Source organism: Lissotriton helveticus, chromosome 6, assembly GCF_964261635.1.
Source record: "Lissotriton helveticus chromosome 6, aLisHel1.1, whole genome shotgun sequence".
Taxonomy (NCBI): Eukaryota; Metazoa; Chordata; class Amphibia; order Caudata; family Salamandridae; genus Lissotriton; species Lissotriton helveticus.
In genome coordinates, this window is record NC_136067.1 from 939,107,651 (window position 1) to 939,131,768 (window position 24,118).

At 45.0% G+C, this 24,118-nt stretch overlaps 1 protein-coding gene across 1 annotated transcript in view; it reads right to left on the reverse strand.

Annotated features, from left to right (window-relative positions):
* SDCCAG8 (SHH signaling and ciliogenesis regulator SDCCAG8) overlaps nucleotides 1–24,118 on the reverse strand; it is a 1,463,224-nt gene that overhangs the window by 1,222,938 nt on the left and 216,168 nt on the right. The window contains exon 5 of the mRNA XM_078648583.1: nucleotides 8,824–8,949. Within this exon, the coding sequence (XP_078504709.1) occupies nucleotides 8,824–8,949 (126 nt within the window). The remainder of the gene's footprint in view (nucleotides 1–8,823; nucleotides 8,950–24,118) is intronic.

A 24,118-nucleotide genomic window follows, 5' to 3' on the forward strand; every position in this document is an offset into this window, starting at 1 on the left:
AGGTCCCCCCATTCTCAAAAACGTCATCGCGCCCTACAATGCCACCAGATCCCTCCGTTCAGATCACGAACACCTCATCACAGTTCACAGAGTGAAAAAGGCTCGCACAGGCGGCCGCCGATTCTCTGTGAACACGGCCAGCCTCTGGAACTCCCTCCCCCGTAAACTAAGGACGGAACCTGATCACCTCCGCTTTAGGAAAATGCTGAAATCTCACCTTTTCCCGTAATACTCCCTTTTCTCCCGGGCCTTCCCCTGTTCGAGTGTCGTGGTTTCAGCGCTGGGGTACTCACGGGTTACTACGCGCTCTACAAAACCCAATTAATAATAATATTATAATGGCTGCCAGATCTACAATTGCAATTAATGTAGGGTGATACATATCCAGCTTGAGCTGTAGCATGGCCTCATCAATCTTGTTCATGGCTTTGTAAGCCGTTTGGTGTGCTCTAACGGCAACTACCCCTGGTGCTTTTGGGATGGTATAATGAAATAAAATTATAGAATGATCTGTCCAGGTAAGAGGATAGATATCTTTTACTGTCAGGTTCGATACAGAGGTGAAAATACCATCCAGTGTGTGTGTTCTGCCTCATGTGTGGGCTTGTGCACTATCTGTAATAGTCCTTGTTGGACCCGGCCTCGTGGCGTGGTCCTACCCCTCCCGCATGGCGGGCCCCGGACGACATCGGCCCTCCATCCAGCCCGGGTCGGCCTCGGGCACACCTCTGCACGCCCTCCAAACCACCAGATCCGCCACCCGGCGGCCCACAACCACTGACACGACACACTCGGGCCGCCCCAGCATTACCGGTCCGGTGCCCACCCCGGACCCACATTCCAGGCCCGACGCCATCTTGGGCCCATCACGTCACAGACACTTGGTCCCGGACCAGCCGCGGCCACGGCCCCCAGCGAGCCCGCCATCGAGGCACCAAGAACCCTCCGGGTGGTAGAGTGGCCACTCAACCAGAGACAAGGAGAGGGGAGTTTCGATGGCTCTCCAACCGTCCCCGGATGCCTGGTTCAGATCGATCTCCGGCCTCCCTGAGCGCTGGCCCCAACCCCTGCTGGGTGTCTGGACACCATCATCCCGGCCCCTCGGACCCCCAGGCGAGAGGGTCCGGACATCAAAGGACTCCAGACCTATATCTGGGCCAGCCCCGGAGTAGGATGGCAGTTGTATCCCGGGGTCGAGAAGCCCTGCTGACGCTGTCGCGGCTGACCCTGAGACGAACTCCCCTTGCTGCTCTACCTGGAACCTGCTGGCGCTGCCGCGGTCCATCTTCGCTGTAACCACCTTGGAGCCTGCTGGCGCTGCCGCGGTCCATCTGTGCTGTAACCATCTTGGAGCCTGCTGGTGCTGCCGCGGTCCACACTCGCTGAATCATCTCGGAACCTGCTGGCGCTGCCGCGGTCCACACTCGCTGAACCATCTCGGAACCTGCTGGCCCTGCCGCGGTCCACACTCGCTGAATCATCTTGGAACCTGCTGGCGCTGCCGCGGTCCACACTCGCTGAATCATCTTGGAACCTGCTGGCGCTGCCGCGGTCCACAATCGCTGAACCATCTTGGAACCTGCTGGCGCTGCCGCGGTCCACACTCGCTGAATCATCTTGGAGCCTGCTGGCGCTGCCGCGGTCCACACTCGCTGAACCATCTTGGGACTTGCCCGCGCTGCCGCGGTCCACACTCGCTGAACCATCTTGGAGCCTGCTGGCGCTGCCGCGGCCCAACCTTCCGGAACCCCCCAGCTCGAGGATTGAGAGCTGTGCGTAGGGTCTCCTTGCAACCGACCATCTATAAGACTGTCCCGCTACCTTGCCCCTTGCCACGAGACTTTCCAGATCTCGGGATCTGCTGTATATATTGAAACGATACTTATTGCCCGATAAAGATTGAAAACTCTATCTACGTGTGGTGTATATTTGTAGTGGTGTGGTTACTCTGCTGTACGATTCTAGGAGAGGGCCCTCCCGTCGGAAGCCTCTCGACATCGCTCGGTCCCTTCTCTGAAGGAGGGGGAGACCTAGGGGTGGTCAGTCAGACACCTTCTGCCTCCCCCGGGTTCGCCTTTCTAACAGTCCTAGAGTCCCAAAAGTATCTAAAAGAGTGACTGTTTCTTCATCAGCCGTGTCTTCTAGATATACATTAAAATCGCCCACGATAGGTGAAACTAGATTCAAGAATGGAGTCTAAGTTACCAACAAAACTACCTCTTGAGCCTGGGGGACGAAATAAAAGGATGCCTCTAAAGGTTTTTTTCAGATGTAATCATAGAGCAAAGTGGAGCGCTTCACAGTGGGGGTTGGGAGCAAAGGAAAAAGTGGCTCCATATTGCTCAAAATATATTACAGCCAGCCGCCTCACCTCTTGCTGGGTCTGTCCACCCTAAAGGATATAAATCCATTGGGGCTGCTGTCACGAAATATGGGTGAGATGCTGCGTCGGCCCAGGTTTCAGTGAGGAATAACACATCCAGGTTATAGTGAGATATGAGGTCTGCTATTTCATATTTATTTTAGCAAACAATCTAACGTTAATAAGACCGCAATGTACCTCTGCCTAAACAAGGTTCTCTAAGTGCTTCACATTAGACTTCGTACCGGAGGTCTGACATGCCCTAACCATTTGTTCTACCGGAAGGGACTATCCGCACGCACTTCTGTGTCTCTCTTGTAAAAGATCATTGCCGAAAGTGAATGGCAGCAGCCAGAGCTTGAGTTCAAATGGACGAGGTCTAGAAGTTCCTTACCTGCATATCTTACAGGTTCTGACTTTAACAGGCCAGGGTTTCTGGCCCTCGGCACGGTCCAGGCGCGGACGGGCGCAGGCGGGCTTGCCTTTGGCACGCCGGTAGCGTGCCCACTGCGCACATCTGCTTCAGCATGATTTTAATAGTGTGGTGGCAGTAAAAAACTAGACCGCTCACCACCGGAAGTGTCAAAATCGGGTCCGGGAGACCTACGGGAACCTGAAAGGACGTCACAACGCCCTCTGCCCAAACGTCACACAGCCACGGCGTAACAGGGCGGGAGCCTCTCAGGGCGGAAAGCAAAGGCAGTGGCAATGGTAAGTTGAACAGAGGAAGTACTAAAAATAAGACAATAGCAATGTAAAGAATGCAAGCTGGGAACGTATATATACATCAATCACACTAAAACAGATATAAACACAGATAAAATGATCCTCTAGTGATTAAAACTATTAATTGCTAAAAGATCAGTTTTAAGTGGAAAGGCAGCAGGGCTTACTTATGTCTGCTTGGGTAATACATACCAGCCATAGTGCAATGCTCCTGACACCAATGAAATAAGTTTCCCCAACGTCACATGATTTATCACTCAAATATTAGCTTTAAACAAAACACATACATCACACATGGATTTATAAAGCACATGTGCATGCTGAAGGGTATAATGACGCCGAAATGACACAGTCATCCTCCCCCCAACTCAGAGGTTGGAATGGTTACAATAGAAATTCACCTGGAAATGCAATTGAAATTCAGTTATATTTCTCCAAACATCCACTTACGAGTTTGGAAAATGCACACATTTTAATCTCAAATGCATGCTTTTCAATATTGGTATATAATTATTAATTCAAATAAACAAAAAGCTTTTAATTTAGTAAACTGGGTTGCATACTGTAAAGCTACTTACAGGTAGCTGGAGAGCAACCAGTAGCTCACAAACTACTCGTTGGAGAAGCCTGCCTGGATAGATAAATTAAAATGAGTAATGATGATCTCCTCAACCACCATGTCATCAAATGGATTCGAACACGTGAAGTGTGCTGCAACTTTCTAAAACCGACAGACAAAAATTTGTTTTTCAGTAGCAGGATGATGGAAACCCAGAATTAGCAGGCCAAGCCATGGCAGGTCTGTGAATACAGAGCACTATGTGGATTTCAATGGAAACTCTAGACAGATAAGAGCTAGAGAGAAAAAGACATGCATGAACTTCCTTGACCAAGCTAACATGAAAGTGCCACTTAGAGATTCTGGGCACTGCATACCCAAAATGTTAATTGCTTCTATTTTTGTGTTCTGGTTGCTTGTCAGCCATCCAAATAGTGGAGGTCTCAGATCCATAACATGCAGATCATAACTGATGAGTTTCAGAAGATTTTGAACTCCGGCTGTATCTATATCAACCAAGGACATGCTTTAGGATATCACATATATGTACTCTTTATTTGTCAAACTGTAGATAGATAGAGGGAAGCGTTTGCCTCCCAGGTTCTTGATATATGAAGGTGTGGCCAAGTTCTCTGTGTAAAATAATTACATATTTTCTTTAAGTGCTGGTGAAAAGGGCCTGGGGCAAACATGCTGGCCTAAACAGCCTTAATGTTGAGTGGGATGAGAAATCTGTTAACTACAGGGTACTTACTGATGGTGAGCAAACTGTCTGCAAATGGCATTCCATCTTAACTGAGTAGGTGGCAATGACCAACATATTGGGAAGTTAAGAAAAATGCTCCAAAACATCAATATATTATATAGCTCCCTGAGGCCAGCTTCCTTTGACAAAGTCCTCAAACCTGCAACATAGTGAGGAACCTAGGAACCATTATCAATTCTGAATTATCCTTGGATTCTCAGTTGACTATGGTTACTAAAGCATATTATCTTGATGTGTGCATCTTATGTCGGATGTCTCCATTCATATCTTTGCTTGCAGAATTGTCACAGCTAACTACTTCATACAATCCAGTCTTGAGTGTAGTAATTCTGTGTAATCAGGCCTCCTTAGAAAAACTATTCTGCATTTCCACAAACCATGACACTACAGTGCAAGTGCTTTTTTGGTTGAAGCCTACCAGACAGCTGTCTGGTTTGCTATATACATCTTAGGGACATTCAGAAAGCTTCCCTGGCAATAAATTCCACCTGTTGCTGACCATTGGCTTTGTGGTTTGTAACTCACACTTCATGGCTTTCTATTTCCTGGCTGTATTTGTTTAGGCTGTCCAGTGTGAGTTAGTACCTCCTAAGGAGCATAGCTTTTTCACAACAATTCCCCTTGTATTCTTCCATGAGTGCCCCTTTCTGTCAACAGGCCTCAAAATCTTGCTCTTATATTATCACATTTCATTTGCTGTGCATTCAAAGACAGAGGTCAAATGTCAGGCTCGGTCTTCACGAGAAGACAGCTTGGTGTTTACTTTTCTTTCTCTGACTTCAAAGTAAGAGGATTTATGTGACAATCTTGCTAGACACTGGGGGTAGGAAAGATTCATTTTCTAGCACACAACAACATTTAAATGACCTGATTAAGTATTTCAGAATATATCAGAAATAGGAACGCACAGATGAAGCACTTTTTTGTTAATTCTGAAGTGTATAAAGAAATATCTTAATGTGATCAAAACAAATCAATACACTACGTGATGTCATTTCCACACATTATGGTTTATGTGCTGTACAGTTGTACTAGGAAAACTGTATGCCCATGTAAACGTAATGGTCATTTCAATTGAAAATGTGTTCTCTGTAATAGCAGTGTGCTTCTACACCATGCATACCACACTCTACATCACTTCACTCTACTCTGAACCACTCCACTATGCGCAACTGCACTTTACTCCACTCTGCACCACTGGACTTGACGCCTCTCTACTCTACTCTGCACCTCTCCACTCCATGCCAATACACTCTACACCACTGCGCTCTTCGCCACTGCACTCTACACCTCTCCAGTCTAGGCCACTCCAATCTACTCTGCACAACTCCACTCTACGCACTCTGCAACACTGCACTTTACGCCACTGCACTCTATGCAAATACACTCCACACCAATGCACTTGTCTCTGTAACACTCAACTATACACCCCTGCACTCTACGCCAATCCACTGTATGCCACTCTAATCTACTCTGCACCTCTGCACTCTACAACACTTTACTCTATGCCACTACTCTCTACGCCACTGCACTTTAACCTGCACAACTCCACTTCACTCTACTCTGAAACAATCTAATCTATGCCACTGCACTCTACGCCACTCTACTCTAAAGCACTACAATCTTTGCCAATGCACTCTATGTCACTGCAGGCTATGCCACTGCACTCTACGCATCTGCTCTCAACACAAATGCACTCTACACCCCTCTACTCTATGCCACTCTACTCTGCAACACTGGACTCTACGCCACTCTACTCGGCACTGCTGCACTCTATGCTAATGCACTCAACTCTAAACCACTGCACTCAACGCCACTCCACTCCACTCTGCACCACTGTAAACTACTGCACTCTTCTACTCTACAGCATTGCACTCTATGCCACTGTGCTCTATGCCACTCTACTCTGCACTACTGCACTCTACTACGTACCATCTAATGTACGCCACTGTATTCTACGATGCTGAATTGTATACAGCTGAACTCTATGCTGCTGCTCTCTATGCCACTGAACTCTAAGTCGCTATACTCTGCAACACTCTACGCCAATGCAATCTACACCAGCCCACTCTATTCTATGCCACTGCACTCTTTTACTCTGCAGCCCTCTACTCTATACCACTGCACTCTACTCTGCACCACTTTACTCAATGCCCCTACACTCTATGGCACTCTATTTAACACCAATATATACTCTACGCCCGTGCACTCTAGGCCAATTCTACACGCTGCACTCTACGATGCTCTGCACTGCACTCTATGCCACTGAATTCTACCCCACTCTACTCTACTGCATTCTATGCCAATGCACTGTATGCCACTGCACTCAGCACTACTCTACTCTGCATCACTCCACTCTACGCCACTGCACTCTGCAGTACTCCACTGCACTATATTCTACTCTCAACCACTCTACACTGCATCACTTTATGCCACTGCACTCTGTGCCACTCTACTCTGCACCACTGCACCACTGCACTCTGCACCACTGCACTCTGCACCACTGCACTGTACTATACAACACTCCAACGTACCACACTGCATTCTATGATGCTGCATTGTACGCCACTGAATTCCAGGCCGCTGCACTCCAAGCAACTGCACTCTGCGCCACTATACTCTGAAACAATACACGCAACACAAGTCCACTCTACGCCACTCCACTCTATGCCACTCGAATACAAGACACTCTATGCCACTCACTCTTCTACACCAGTCCACTCTATTCTATGCCACTGCACTCTTCTACTCTTCTACTCTGCAGCCCTCTACTCTATACCACTGCACTCTACTCTGCACCACTTCACTCAATGCCCCTACACTCTACGGCGCTCTACTCAACACCAATATACTCTACACCAGTGCACTCTAGGCCAATTCTACACTGCTGCACTCTACGATGCTCTGCACTGCACTCTGTGCCACTGAATTCTACCCCACTCGACTCTGCACTACTGCATTCTATGCCAATGCACTGTACGCCACTGCACTCTGCAATACTCTACTCTGCATCACTCCACTCTACGCCACTGCACTTTGCAGTAGTCCACTGCACTATATTCTACTCTCAACCACTCTACACTGCATCACTCTATGCCACTGCACTCTGTGCCACTCTACTCTGCACCACTGCACTATGCACCACTGCACTGTACTATACAACACTCCAATGTACCACACTGCATTCTATGATGCTGCATTGTAAGCCACTGAATTCCAGGCCCCTGCACTCCAAGCAACTGCACTCTGCGCCACTATACTCTGAAACAATACTCGCAACACAAGTCCACTCTACGCCACTCCACTCTATGCCACTCGAATACAAGACACTCTATGCCACTCACTCTAGAACACTCTACTCTACTCTTCGCCACTCTCCTTTATGCCACTAACTTTAGCCATGCTGAACGGGAACAACACTGCTGTACAACATGGCTAAAAACACATTGGAAAAGCTAATAGCTCTGGCATAGGCAAGACCTATTGGCTTTGCCAATGCTTGTTAATGGCAGGAAGTTCAGTCATGTTTCAAATTACGTTCGTTGACTTCATCGGCCTGCATAATGCTTAAAATCTACTACTAAAATGGTTAAAACGTTCTTTTAAAAAATGAAAAAAAGGTACGGCGCACGTTTTGCGATCTGGCATCTACCTAAGGCTTAAGTTACCAAACGACAGATAAAATAAATCAGCATGCAGAGCAATAATAAAGGGGTTTCTCCGTTTTTTTTTTTTTTAAGTTAGGCATTTTCTTTGCAATGGGGAGCGGAAAACTGAAACTCTCCACCTTTGAAAATTACACGCCCACCGTGACGTCGGATGGCCGGGGGCCGTCCGAAGCACACAAGGGGTTAATTCGGTTGCAGTGTAGTTTTTATATCACCAAGAGTCTGAATCCACAAGTGTGTGCTGGGCTCTATAAATACCCTTATAATATTACTCATGCCAGTAATGCTAATGCTAATGCTACCCCTACTACTGCTGCTATAACAATACTAATGTAATAATAAAAATAACAATTACAGTAATAACAATTACAATAAGATAACGATAACAATAATGAGAACAATAACGAGAACAATACCTATAACAATAAAGGCGATGATGATGATGAACCGAGAAAGCAGGCTCTCTGTCCTGCACTGAATTTACCACTTGCACCAATTAGGAGTTGGAAGTGACTTGTATTCACTGTAGAGCATCTAAGGCCATGTACCGCCAGGTCTTTGCTGTTGGTAACTGCCTCCACAAATCAGTGGCTGAGGTAATAACACACACAAAACATGCACAAAAACAAATGTGCACAATATCGCGCCTTCTTTGTGAACAGATGCAAAACACACCTGGACAGATCAGGGGCAAATGTTACATGAATTGGGGGCATTTGGAAGAAGAACAAGGCAGACTTACTGAAGGATCAAACAGGGCTTGCTCTCTCGCGGTTTGTTCCATGATTTTGGATTTCAGTAATTGATGCAGTTCGTCATTTTCATGTATAACCACTCGTATCCGCTGCTTCACCTCCAACATTTCCTCCTTAAAATTGAGAAAATATATTTTATTAAAAATACAAAATGGTTCCGTAATTCCAGAAGGAAAGCTTATAGTGATTTATTGATAAAAACGTTAAATAAGAAAAAAATTCATTCAACGGAAAAACCCAAAGGCACAGGCATGGTAAGTTCATTAGAAGGAGGAAAATGAAAAGTAGACAGCAGCCACAACACCAAGCTAAAGACAGTTACTCCACAAACTATTAATATAGCCTCAAAGCCCTCTGTAGCAAGCTCTACCGCTCCAGCTTTAACAAGGGAGCGGGCCTTTAACGGACGGTACAGCCCACCACCTTAGGGCTATAAGTCTATTTGAACCTTCCGCCCCTAGAGGGCAGAATGTTCTCATTTGTAAAACAAAGGCCTCACAGGGCCCGAGGGGACTGAAATGCCCGGAGCACTCCATTATTTTCAATGGCGCTCCCAACATACCAATATTCTAATAGGATGTGGCGCATTTAGATACAAGGTACATTTCAATGAACGATCCTCTAAAGAGCATTTTTGCTCTCCGACTGGGTAGCCATCACGAAACACTTAAAAAAGCAGACGGCATTCTTCTTGAAAATACATACCTGTACAAATGCATAGCAGAACTTTCTTCATACGGATAAATGCCCGATACATTGCTTCACGAGAGGTAATATACTAGTAGTTTGGAAGGAAATGTAGTTACTAATTTCAAAGAGTAAGTATAATGGCATGAAGATACCATTAAGAACTAGGTCGCCAGAGTGGTTTTCTTGTACAGCCCACACTTTGCACAGATCCTTTTATTTTCAAGTGTGAAATCATTGCTCATGAATGGTGGGAAATTTGGAGCAATGGGGACAAGGCCACTCAATTATAGTGCACCCTTCCACATTCTATACAGATCTCACCAACATATGACAGCCTGAGACTGAGGTGGTCTGGAGAAAAGGAATCCAATAAGGGGTCATCTGGGCATACTACACATATTATGTGCCACCACCATCTCTCCCCCTTTAGAGCTCTATCAATGTCAGCTCCTAGCATGCATGGCCTATTCATGCAAGGAGCTGACATTTACAGCCTGCCTAGCAGGAGTGCCTCTGGGATCAGACGGTGCCACCCAAGCAGGCAATGAGTTTGAAGGGCAGGAGGTCGAAGCATTTAGAATATAAGGATCCTTTCGCTCCTCCAACCATGGTTCAGACTAGCATAAGCTCCTATTCTATTATCATTAGAGCAACCATTTGAGGTTAGCGTTCCTTGCAGTTCCACAGAAAAACATTTAGATTAACACTTGAAAATTAGCAAAGTTAGAGAGCAGAGTTCATTTGAATTTTCTGTACATTCGGAACATATGACCGATCATTTTGCCACAAATTATCATATGCATGTACTTTTTATGAGAAATCTAGCATCATATTCACTACAAAAAGAATGAGGCGATGGGCCTTAATATGAGTTTGGCGGTCTTCCTGTAGGACCGCCACCGGGGTGGTCCCAGGAAGCCCGTCAAGCCTGCGGTGAAGCCGCCTGCCGGATTCTGAGTCGAATCCGTGGCGGGCAGGCGGTGCGGCAGCAGTGTAACAGTGGCGGTTAATTAGGCTCATAGGAGAACCTAAACAGCATACCACTGCGGTGACAGCGCCGACAGGACGTTCTTGCACTGCTTGGCATGAACCATGTCGTCCATGCGACACAGGGCACCCACGAAGGGGCAATTCTATGGGAACACAACATTTGCCCTATGAGCGCAACGCCAGGGGCAGATTCACTGGGGGCCCGGTTAGGGCCCCTTACTTGTTTTTTCATGGGAGGATCCCTGCCATGAAATGGGAGGTGGAACTGCAGGTCGAAATCTACTCAGCACCGCCACCATTTTCTGACCCTTTCCACATCACAACTGCCGAAGGGGATCCTGGATCCCAGCGGTCTTGTGGCGTTCCCACCGCCACCATCACTATACTGCGGTTGGACCGCCGGGCTGGTGGTGGTCAGACCGTCATCATGAGTACAGCGGTCCCCGAGCCGCCATACTCTTAATAAGGCCCCAAGTGTAATAAACGGCACTTTCAGATTCACATGTAAGTACCTGGATCAGAGCCCTTAATGACACTGGTCTTGAGGCACAGATATAAACCTGTTACAGAAATGACAAAAAAATGTGTTATACAGAGGAACAACCAATTTGATTTCCATCAACTGCAGTGTGGCATGCCGCCATTATATCTAACAGCCAGCTGAACCCAGTGATACTGTCTCAACCAGGAAGAAATGAGGACACCTTTCCTCTCCTACTGAGATACTCCATGAAAGTATCTGCCAGATGGAGTCACTGCTGTTTACTTGAGGCCAATTGTTCTGGTGTTACTTCCAGTGAAGACGCTGTGCCTTGTGTGACTGAGGGCATCAACAGGCAACGGCTGATGGCTTTTGTGCAGCGGCTTTTCTATTACAAAGCGGTACCTTCAAGAAGTATCTCATGTTGAACATTTGCCTAATTTTGATGATGCTGGCCCTCTCCCTACAGGGGAGCTGATCATTACTGTGACCACTGCAAGGGTGAGGTGAAATGGTGTTGTGAGCGTATATCTTTGTGATGAATGACCTTTGAACCCAGACCCTTGGTACAGAACCATACCATGGGGGTTTTAGCATTCTGTTATGCACGCCTGAAGGGGTCCAGTTTTATGTTTTCATAATATATGTCTTTTATAATAACCTTCTAACTTCGAAATAGGCAGCAATGGGGAACAAAAGTCTCACTGCTAAAACTGAGCCTCATACCTGTGTAGTTCTCACGGCTTGTTTCCATTAACATCCAGAAAAAAGGCAATCTGATTTTTTTTCTCGTTGCAATATAGTATAAATAACCTCTGTTTAACCAGAGAGACGAGAATAAAACGTTGATGAGACACCCAGGAGGAAAAAAGTACGACACATCTGTGAACTTGGAGTCCTGACAGGGAAAGGCTGCGGTATGCGGGAATTGTGTACATTTACTCAGAAGGGCAGCCACATATGCAGGATTATTTCGTTTTTTTGTTTTTTTAACTTGCATTGTTTTTGTTTGTGGCTTTTATTACTCACCTTTGTTAATGCTCTAACAATCATTGCAAACATTGCTTGTCATTTTTTTATTTATACAATAGGTTAGTGTAAAATAAGGATTTGTAAAGTGCATTCTTCGACTTCTCAGGGCTCCACCCAAACAACCCTGCTTGGGTCTCCAGACAGTCACGCCCCCTCCCCCCCAGCCCCTGTCATTTTTTCCACTCAGCAGGCCCAGGTGGTAATTAATGCATGAGATGGAAGACCTTAGGAAATCTGCCAAGAGGGTTAATCTTTGGCACACGTCAGTAAGTTATATTGGCTGTTAGCAAAGCACTTTACAGCACCCTAAATACACATCAAAGAAGCTATTTCCTAGGGGAAAAAGAGTGATCAATGCCTCTCTAGCTCTGAAACGCAAAAATAATTTTGAAAGCCAAGCACCACCTTAACTTTTGGCGCCAGGTTACATTGCGACTGAAGAGTAAATTGACATAAGAGAATGCTACCAAAGAGGGAAAGGAGACCGGATCTTGAAATTAACCATCACTAAGAAGTAGTGCTGGAGTTAAGGATGAGTGGGTAACTGAAGGCAGAAGGAAGAAGATGGTTGATGCTTCTGAGCTGCAAGTGCGCTCAGGGAGGAAAGCAGGCAGACACCGTTTATACTCTCACGTTAAAGCAAACCCAGCATTATTTATTACATCCCTAGGCTTGTGGCCCTGGAGAAAAGTCACAATAGTAAAGTAATCTCTGCCCGATTTGATGCAACATTAACAGAGCCTTTTCTTTAGGTTTTAATAAAATCTGGTTTTTTTCATTGTAAAATAAAATAATTATTCAAACAAATAATGGTAATTCGAAGCTGGAATGTCCCTTTCATAGTCCCTGTTATGCAAACTCTACTGTGCAATGAATCTACACAGGTGTATTTCTTGGGGGTATCTTCCCTCTATGCCAGTTGTCTGTTTCTGTTTTCTCCCCACATGCTACAAGTCTTATGACAACTTCTCTTACCTCTCACCCCAAACACTTCCAAAAGAACGAATTCAACCAACCGTTCTCTCTAACTCAAGATGTTCGCAACCACTCTTGAGAGTAGAAACAGTTATGGCAAGTTCCAGTCCAGCAAACCACCGGCCTCGCCCGCTTGTCCTGGCTCCCTTTATTACTGGCTTAGCCTTGAAGATTTTGCTCCATGTCAGGAAGCTGCCACCTTCCACTGTGAGTAACGTTTGGCTTTTGTTTGCAATTGTGGTGAGCATTCTCCCTTACTTTCATCACTAGTTCCTTCTCATGGTTTCTGGTTTCTGCCTCTTCTTCGTTGCACCTCTCCGCTGTCCCAATACCTATACCTACTTCTTGAGATTGTTCATCTGGTGCTCTGTTATGCACTGCCATATGTGCTGCCTGGGATCTTCTGGTCAAATTGCAGCTTGCCTTTGTGTCTTTCCTGCTTCACAACCTAGTTCCTGGCCTCACTCCAAGAATTTAAGAATAATGACCAACCTTACCATAGGATCTTAAGGTTTGCTCTCCAGGAATTTTTCATGCTTCTATATTTCTGATGTTTGGTAAAATCTTGAAGAAAAAGCGCTGCCTATTCCTCCACAGAGCAAAGTGTCACCTGAACCACAAATGTGGACTCCGTAATCGCTACTATCATGTGTCTAGATGAGATGTCACTCTCTCCGTTCACGTGCTGTGTGTGTATTTGTCCAGTTTGGTTGCTGTGTCACAGCATTTTCTTTAGCCTTCCCCAGCTTTCAATGCACCTTTTGAAACATGGGAACACTAGTTAGTGCTTTCTACAATGCTGTCCTACCCCTCCCCTTTGGATTCTCCCAGGGAATTTGATTGCTAATTAAAGTCACTTATGCTTTTCCTTGTACCTCCTACATTCTGGACTATGTTGTGGTGCACCTGCCCGTATCTGTACTCGATGCGTTTCAACATTTCTCCACCCTGTCAATCCTGCTCCACTGTGGGCCTCCACCCCTTCTCCGATTACAGACCTCTAAGCCCAGAAAGCACACCATCCGGCTTCTCCTCTCTTGACCACAGCACGACCTGTCCTGCAGGAAACTCCGAGATGTCTGCACAGCCTGCAGTGCAAGTGCCAGTACCCTCATGTTCACATGCATAAAAACTGAAGATGCCAAGTCATGGTACCTTTTCTGGTGCTTGACTGCTTTTAGGTATTCCCTCACCCCACTTTCTACTGGGGCCTCAGTGCGGGCCACGCTACGTTCCCCCCAGCTACTACACCTGAGCCCCATTCTGACACTCCACTCTCAATATTACAACAAGTCTATCTGTGCTTATTTTGTGGTGGGAAGGAGGGAGCTCACTCTTTCACTGCCTCACTCCTCTGATTTTGCAGCAGACCCAATGTTTTGTAGGTACTCCACTGAAGCAGCAGCAGTTTTCCTTAGCTGCATCTCGGTATAACAGTCTCGCCCAAAACAGATTTTAAACAGGTTTTATGTGGTGAGTAACTGGAGTTGACGTGCCTCACATCTGCATTCTATCTGTAACACCCCCCACCACCTCCAGAAAAAAACAAGCATTTACAATGCAATAGGTCTCGCAATTGCAAGATTTTGAGCTACTGGCATTGCAAATGGCAATGCCTTTTATAATATTAAAAGGCATTGTTATTTACAATACCAATAGGTCAAAGACCTATTGCATTGCATAGCGTGGTGTCCGTTTAGCGGGTGTTGCGCTCACCATTAAAGTTTTTTTTTTTAAAGTGAAACTGAGCAAGATGTCCCTGAAGCGAGCCCCGCCCTCAACATTCAAGTCATTCAAACATTAAAAAGCTAAACTCACCATGGCCACACCATTGTGGAGTTCGGAAAAATTGGGTAACCTTTGGAAATCAAAGGGGTTCGATAAATGGGACCTTATAGGAATTTCCCGAATCAAAGGCATCTGGGGAGAGGGAACAATACAATCATTTCCGGCACTCCAAGCAAAATATCAGTTGTCAGATACTGAGCATTATCATTACCTTCAAGTCCGCCATGCTTTACTCACTCATATATCGGGTGGTATGTCACTCCCAGAACCCTCCCCTCTGGAGGATAGAATCCTGGACGGAAAAGACCATAATTCTAATATATAGGAAGCTGATCAACAATATGATGGATCCATTGTCGAGCCTTAGAGGGAAATGGACCGGGGACGGACTAGCATTAGATTATGAAGATTGGCAAGAGGCGGTTTCCTTCCCACGAGTGGTCGCAATCAAGGCCAAGTTGAGGTTGGTGCAGTTACAAATTTTGCATAGGATTTATGTAACGGGACCGGGCCTGGTGCGAATGGGACTGGTGGACAGTGGGGAGTGCAGACGGGGATGTGGGGCACTGGGAACGTTCATGCACGTATTGTGGGATTGTCAACCGATAGAACAGTACTGGACAGACATTCACTGCATACTGCGGACCGTGCTGGGAGTAGACATGGGGCCGGAAGCTCAGAGATGCCTATTAAACGTTTGGGAGCCAACGGATCTCAACACATACACCACGCAATGGGTCACACTAGTATACATGATCGCAAAACGCAACATCGCACAGCTGTGGGGGGCTAGTCAAGCGCCCCATTTGGGGAAGTGGAAGGAAGATCTTGATTGGTGCATGTACAGAGAAAAGTCAGTCTACTAGCTAGGGGATGCCCCGGGAAATGGGATAAGGTGTGGAGAGCGTGGAACAGGTATAGAGGGGACATTTGTACCCCACCCAATCGCCAGGTGGTCTCAGGCACTCTGGAAATCCCATGAATCAATTATGTAACAATTGTGACTCAATTTGCCTACTGTGTATGATCTCTGTGGAGGAAGTAACAGCCTGCTTGTAAATCATTTGTTGTGATTTGGTCAAACTCTTAATAAAAAGAAATTATAAAAAAAAAAAAATTTAAAAGCTGATAGAAAGCTTGCTGTCCCTCAAGTGGACGCCTCGTTCATCGTAAAAGTAATTTTAAAAAAATTGTACCGCGAGTGCGGTGGGGTTAGAGGGCAGCCACTTTTAAAGTTAGAGCGGCATAGCGCCCCATCCGAAAAGCGGCCACTATTGTCCTGTGCGGGCACATTGCAAATACAGGAAGCAGCCGCCATTGTTCCCATTAGTTAACAAACAAAATAGTGCTCACCGACTTATAACGCAGACCGTGTAACAAGCCAAGTAAAAAGTCCAGTTGTTATCGGAGGTAACAAATGCAGACAAGGCGGTACCAAGGAGAGACTAACAAGCCTATTTACGAATCAGAAGCCAGCATTTACAAAGGACAATGACACAAGCCAATGACAAATATGGGCGGAGAGTGGGTGGGGCTTCAAGTGCTTACTCCAATACAGCATGCCTTGCAGACTAGCACATGCGCGCTGCCTCTAGGCTCGACCTAATAAGATGCCAAAGAGACATCTTATTTGAAAACCATGGAGGCAAGAAAAAGAAGCAACTAAAAGCAACATTGGAAGCCAAAGTGGATGGTATCAGTCTATGATGAAGAAAGATAGATCCTAGAGTACCTGGAAATGCATTTATGCACTTCATTTGGATGTGCAAGTAGATAGAATGGTTTTATCCTAGGTATCAGTGAATGGAAAGTGATCCCTACACTTGAAACACTAACAACAACAAAACTGTTGCTCAGATATCTGCTTTAGACTCTACAGATGTGCAACCCCTTACCAATAAGAAAGTAACGCTGTAGTCCGCAGAGAATATGGGTCTACAATCTAATAATCTGGGTATGCAAGTTGAAACTGAAGAATTTAAAAGGTGTATTAAAACACATTGGCAAAGAAGGTAGGAGTGGAGAGTCCAACACTAATGTAGATATAACAAAGCCGTTCTCTTCCATCCAGAGGCTTCACTTTGACATGCCATAAAAAGAAAAAAAGTAGTGCTGCAAAAATGACCAGGCAAAAAGAAACAATTCATAAAGGAAATACATGCTAATTGTAGATGACCAATATCACAAAACTCAACAAAAGCTCTTCGTGCATACACAGAGATTTAGAAGCTTTGGAGATTCTGGTCTTGGTACTACATTAACAAGATTGGGAGGGCTTCGCAAAACAAAAGTGGTCCAGTATTTGCAAATAAAAAGAAAAGGGAATAAGATATGACAATTCTAAAAAGACAGTCTATAAATAAAGAACTCAAATACCTAGGTCTTTGTGTGAGATTGGTCAATCCAAAGAGAAACAGGCACTAAAGGACCACAACATGACGCATTAGTGTCGGCTTCAGGAGCTCTGGGGCAACCTCTAAATAAAGAGAACAATGGTATTTCCCACTTTTAAAGGTTAGGGAAGATTTGCTGTTCTAAGTTGCTTATGCCCTTCTTTGACCCACGAGTGTTAGACATAGGAACATGAGAAAAATGATAACTAACTTTTGGGTATAAAAAACAAAACTTGTATGTACTAGAAATTGAAGAGGTCCTTGGCTACATGCATTCCTATGAGGCTGCACATACTTTGAGGTCCAAACAACTTTTCCCAACATATATTCAAATAAAAAGATCTTAAATGAAAAAAGAGTGACACAGAGCAAATGGCTGCCAGGCCTATTGCATAAGGACTAAGGAGGGATTTCACTTTAGTGGTTATCTGAGCCATAGGTGAGGGATACTCAAGTTTTATAAACGTGCAGGATGTATAGTAGCCTTCATTTTGCAACGAAGATGCCACCGAAATACAAGCAGAGACAAAAGTAAGTACCTGGGATGTCCCAGTAGAGAAAACCTAAGAGACCAGTGACTGGGTTTAGTTGGAAGTAGGATTAGTGGTAGGCAGTGTGATATATCTTGTTTATCTTTAAGGTAATACATGGCATGTGTCTATCCTTCCCTAAGGGTATGCTATGAAAGCACTCCACAATATGTGTACACAGACAAGGGGTGACAAGGTAGCAGCCTGGACATAGACATAGGATACTGTCTGAGACTGACTGCCATAGCCCAGTACTTGCCTAAAATATTTACTAAGTCACTTCAAAGGAAGGTCTATGGCTACTGGGTAAAACAGGCAACAAATACATTTGTAAAAATAGGTCTTCTTTATTATAGGGGCTAGGCCAAACAGCTAAAAATGTCTCTAGCACAGACCTAAAAAGTAAAAGAACTGACAGCAAAATGAGGCCTCACTGAAAAAAAACCTGCTGTAGAGGATAGCGCTTAAAAACTAGACAGCCTTGTGACATAGCACAACCTTTTATACACATGGGCTAAAAATTATAAAAAGAAAATCTTAAAGAGGTGAAAAATAATGAGTCAGGAAAAGCGACTGGAGAGCGACATGCTGTAGTTACAGATTTAATTGAGGATTCTGCTGCAAACAGAGCAGATTCTGAAATGTTAAGAACACAGTCTCTTTGTTTCCCTATAACTGGAGCATTGTGCTGGCTTTTTTTAAAAGAACACACATGACTAATGGGAATATGGCTTACCAGAGAATTATATTTTGTCTACATTTGACACGCTACAGGACTCCGCGCCTGCTGGATTCTATGAGGTTGTCAGGTTTCTCTTAAAAAACATGCCTTAAATACTACTATTTTTTTTTATAAATCTTTTTATTATTTTAAGACAAGAAAAAAAGGAATATACATATCCGGTGCCATATATACATATATGATAACAGGGTGAACAGGAACAATAGCAGGATAGACATGGAGCAACAGAGGAATCCCCGAGAGGCCCGCGCTAATGAATTCGAAATATGACTTGCAACATTACAATCAATAAACAGTTTAAATGCGGACTCTCAAGACCCTCCCACCCGTAAAACCATAACTGCAGAGATTCATGACAGCCAGATACTATAATGTAAAAAACACAAAATCAGGATATTTCGACAATATTACTAATAAAGGAAAAACTAAAAAGAGATCGGAAAAAAAGGAAAAACCATATGAGCGATAACAGAAAGAAAACAAAAAACCCATCCCCCCACCCTGCACCCCTGCAACAGTTATCGCCTAACCCCCCAAGCAGTGTGCCTGTCGCCCCAACTAACTAGGTTCTAAAAGAAGAAAAGAGAGACTGTGGGAGAGGGCATTTCCATATAAGCTCCCGGTCCCCTCTCCCCCCGCCAGAAACCAGCACCCCCTATGATGAAAAGTCAATAATATCTATAGTTACCAAAAATAAATTAGGGGGAGCCGTGACACACCGCCCAACCTCCCGCGAGACAAACAGCCACAAATTCCACAGCCATTAGGGCCGTAATACCAATTACAGTCGATCATTCTCAACCCTGGCCCTTCCGAACCATTATGTGAACCCCTCCCATCACTTCAGCAGGAGAATCAAAGTGAAAAAAAGAGTCTGAATAAATGCAATACAATACAATTCAAAGTCAGCAAGTGGCCAAGAACTTCAGCATAGGAACACTCCCTCACGGACGAATAGTCCCAATGTAGTTCTCTCCAAGATCGTAAAGTCACTAAAGAGGGAGAGGATGAAACAGAAGTCCAAGGACAATCACCCAAAGGATTCTCCGGGGAGGGGACGCAAATCGGTTTTCCCAAAGTCAGCAATGATGGTAAGTATGTCAATACGTTCAAAACACTGGGTTCGGGATTTTCCAAGAGACCAACCAAGGGCTGCTGCTCCTTTTGTCGCACGGGGTCCTCGTCCAGAATCAAGATGGTCATAGTTGAAATCGCAGCTTGTGGTAATACCTGAGATGTAGCAGGGTCCGGTTCCACGCACTCCATCACCAATAAGCCCGTCATCATTTTGTGGATCAGGGCATCCACATGTGAATGAAATGCCCCGATGGCTGCATTATAGTCTTTAGCGACGGCTCACTCTCCGTCCGATCCATTTTTCCACGCTCAACAACGATCATGTTCACTTCCTCCGAGGTATTTTTGCAAAAGCACAAGTCTCAACTAAGGCATCACCTAGAATAGGTAAGACGCTTCGGCCATCTATTAGGCCTGTCACACATGTTATGTGAATGTATTGATATAATTCTTGGAAGGTACAATGGCATAAATATAAACGTGTAAGGACCCTTGTTACTTTTGCATATGACAACGAATGGAAACACTACATTAAGCTGCAGCCAGATATTAACATTGTTTATCCAAAACTTATGACAGAGCACTTCGATCTCCAACTGACCATAATACCAGCAAAAATATCCCTTAATCTCAGGAGGCATCTTTTTAGACGCTCCCTTGAACGCGCGTCACCATCTGCTACGGTGTAATGTGATACAGGCAGGTGATTGGTCCCGCCGTGCCGAGCCCCTTTACCTAGCATTGAGCGGCAGCACCGCGAGTAACTCCAGACACATCCAGGGAGTGCCTCGTACTGACGGCAGAGCTAACGCCGATCAGGTAGGATATGGTTCGCGAGTCCCACTAGTCGTTTTAAACCCTTTTTTAATCTCAATTTGGCAATGATACAAGCCTGACGACCGCATAGATTTCCCTAGTTTATTTGAATCTAGCCTGACCAATGCGACCTAATGAGTGTCCAATAGTGGCCCCTACCATAGCGAACATGACTATGTTAGTCCATTTCTATACAGCGGACCTTTAAACTTACTGCATGCTGTATATGTACCCATCTAACATAATTTATCACCATGATTGTATTACCACTTGGCCTCTAATGAGCCCCTATGTTAAAAACAGCTTGTTTTGTAATATATTGTACCTTAGGGTACCAAACTAGCCCTCATTATGTTTATTCGTTTTTTGATTCCTCAGAATGGTGCCAGGTGTGCACTGAACCCAGAAAGTGAGAACTATTGATTAGACAAATTGCGACAAGATACTGTATGCTCAACTACAGGAGCATTGCCCAATTAAGTCTCCCGGTCCTACCATTTATTGTTGCATGGCGGATGTGCCATTGCATTTCATTGAGACTTTCCCCCATTTTTCTTTGTAGAATTCTAAGGAGCCCACGCAGGCCCACGCCGTGACGGTTCAGACTTCGACCGTTGCACCTATGTAGGTATTCCCTACACACAGATCATATACCGAATACAGCTCACCACAAGCATTTAATGCTAGACTTTATATTTTAGGTTCTCTCCTTTTGTCCTGACGAAGACCCCGACATGATGCAAGAATAACCCTTAAGCGTACATGGGGGTCGAAACGTAGACTACACCAATTTAGCACACCATAGGATCTAATGAAATGGATTTATCTAACCTATGTGCGATGTGATCTGGGAACATTTGTACTAGCTTGATTGTAAAGGCTTATTGATTTTAATGTGATGTTATGAATGTCACACCACCTTTACCCAGTCCCTCACAAACCTTATCACATCCCTTCCCTTCCTCACTGAGAGCACCACTGATGTAATGACTTGAAAATTACATTACCCAAACCTTGAAGACTAAAAGGCATTTCTGTGATGAAGAATTTACAAAAGTACACGATTGCAAAAAATAAATGCAATTCAGACTTTGAATATTGTAAACTTTTTTTGTTCACTTTGTTTAGTTTATAATTATTGACACATATATATGTGGTGAACGTCTGTATGGAGTAATACAGAACACTTGTGGAATAATTGTGTAAACTCGGACCACTATTCTTGTATTCACTTTCCCTGAGGAGCCGGCTTCCCTGGGGGGAACAGACAGGAGCAGAACGGACGGCGTCGGAGGGGACTGACCGGATTCTGCGGCAACAATATGCAGCTCGTTTGCGCGAGCGAAGACCCCGACCCACCGAACCCCGGCCGGGTCACACCGGGTCCACGGGTCAGGGACCTCCACCCCCGGCCACTGTCGTGCCACATCACTCCTCCCTCAATGTTGGTCAGGCAAAATGAGCGCCGTCGAGATCGGGCAAAGAAAAAACCTCCACTACGGTAGACCGGACCCTGACCGGCTCCCAAGGCCAATGTTGTTCAACTACGACACGGGCAGATCAAAATTCGAGGCCCCGGCTCTCCTGCTGGATTAGGCCGCAAACTTCCACTCGACGCAGCTTTGTCACCCAAGCGAATAAAATCTTCGGAATTGCACCATCGGAGTGAGCAGCGGTTCATCTACACGGAGGTCGGGCGTTAAATCAGGATTATCGACAGGATCTTCTGGCAGGATATGGAGGTCAGCAGAGCCGGGAGCCTAAGCGGCCATCTTGGTTGCTAGCGTAGCTCCTCCCCCGCCTTAAATACTATTAAACACAAGGAGATGATGGACAGAGCTCTGAAACTTTTCAGACACTCACCATCAATCACTATTAGATCTAGGTTGAATCCCTCATCGTTCTTTAGCTCACTTTGCCACCCCAGTTCAGACCCAGCCACATGCAAATTAGTATTGGCCCTGCTCCTCAAAGGAACAGTCCAGCCCAAACTGCCAGGACAGGCCCTCCCTGGACCAGAAACAAGCATCATGGGACTGGTTTATGGGGGTAACGCCCCATATAAGCTAGGCTAGCTTGAATCCAGTGGCAAGTTTAGCAAGGGAGCCACTTCTGGACATACCCTGCCAACTCAGGGCAAACAAAGCAAACACAAGGAGATGATGGACAGAGCACTGAAACGTTTCAGACACTCACACCCAGTTACTATTAGATCTGGGTTGAATCCATCATCTTTCTTTAGCTCACTTTGCCACCCCAGTTCAGACCCAGCCACACTATTAAAACCTCCTTGTCACAACACATTCTTCTCTGTGGTAATCCCAAACCCTAATCTTAATCCTAAAACCCAGAATGATGCACCAAATGTTTGGTGGTATGCCTGAAGTTCCTGCACCAATACAGTACTTTGGGAGCTAGTTATACATTAAATGGTCTTCCAAGAGTGATGTTCGGCATTCTTGGGAATTACATCCGAAAACAAAAGCCACCCTGTGCCTGTCTTCAACTCCCTCTAGCAGGCTACAATGTCTATGAATAGTTCTCAATAATCTGCAATATAGGTCTGTGAAGTCCTCTGTGAGCTGTATGACATAAGCTTGTAGGATTCAAGTGATGACATCCGGTCATCATCTGCTTCCTATCTAGACTCTGCGACAGTGACAGGGCCAAAAAGTTCACAATTTCATCACGGAATCTGCAACCGCATCTTTGTTAATCTATTGTAGAAGTGGACAACTTGGGGGTACTCAATTTGAGCAACTGTTAAGACAGTATACCAACAGTCACATTTCATGTTGTAATTCTCATGCGCATGATTTTGGCAATGGAACAAATTGTTCAAATTAAGTAGCAGATTTCTGAGACAGTCTTCTCAATATTGGCCGACATGCCTTTAAATTATTTGACACTCATTTGCCAGGCTCACAGACAGACCTCAAACCAGGGCCTTGAGGATGAAGAGGTTTGAACGGTTCCGTGACTGCAGAGTTTAGGCACTGCATAACTCATAATGCATGCACTGTGTCACTCATGCTCACACTTGTGCAATCATTTACAAACACACCAGTGGACAGCAATATTGGCATTGTACTAAGCATAGCTGTCATTATTTTAAAGTGCTAACATGAACAACACATTTAGAAGCAATGTGCTTGCCATCTTGGAAATGTAATACATTGATACAATACCATTCTAAGATGGCCACTCATTAGGCACCACATTGGGTGGCCGTCTTAGAATAACACTGTGCATAGTATATCATTGGTGTACCAATCAAAGATGGCTCATACGTTGCTTCTAAATTTGACAGCCAATTTCGAACACTCTAATAATCACATACTAAGGACAATACCATTCAAAGATGGCCTCCCAGTTTACAAGCAATAGATGTCAGGGGTGAGGCACAATGTAGATGAAAGGGGAGTAAGCAAGCCGACTGGTAGCCCTATCTAGGGTGCTGTTGGGACTCTTAAATAAAGAAAAAATGAAAGAAAGCAGGAAGAACTAAATCAATGGTGGGCATAAACAGGAGAACATAGAAAACTAAGGAATTGGCTCAACAGTCCTTGCATTGAGGCATACTCAATTTCAAGATGATGTGTACGTGTGATAAGGCAAATGCCACTTCTCACAAGGCAATAGAACCAATTGCTGCAATACTCTGACCCATTCAAACATTCCCAATCTTCTAATCCCAAGGTTTGTCAGAAAGGAAAAACCATCACCAAAACTCTTGCCTGTTATGGTAATCTGTGATCTTCAATGTAA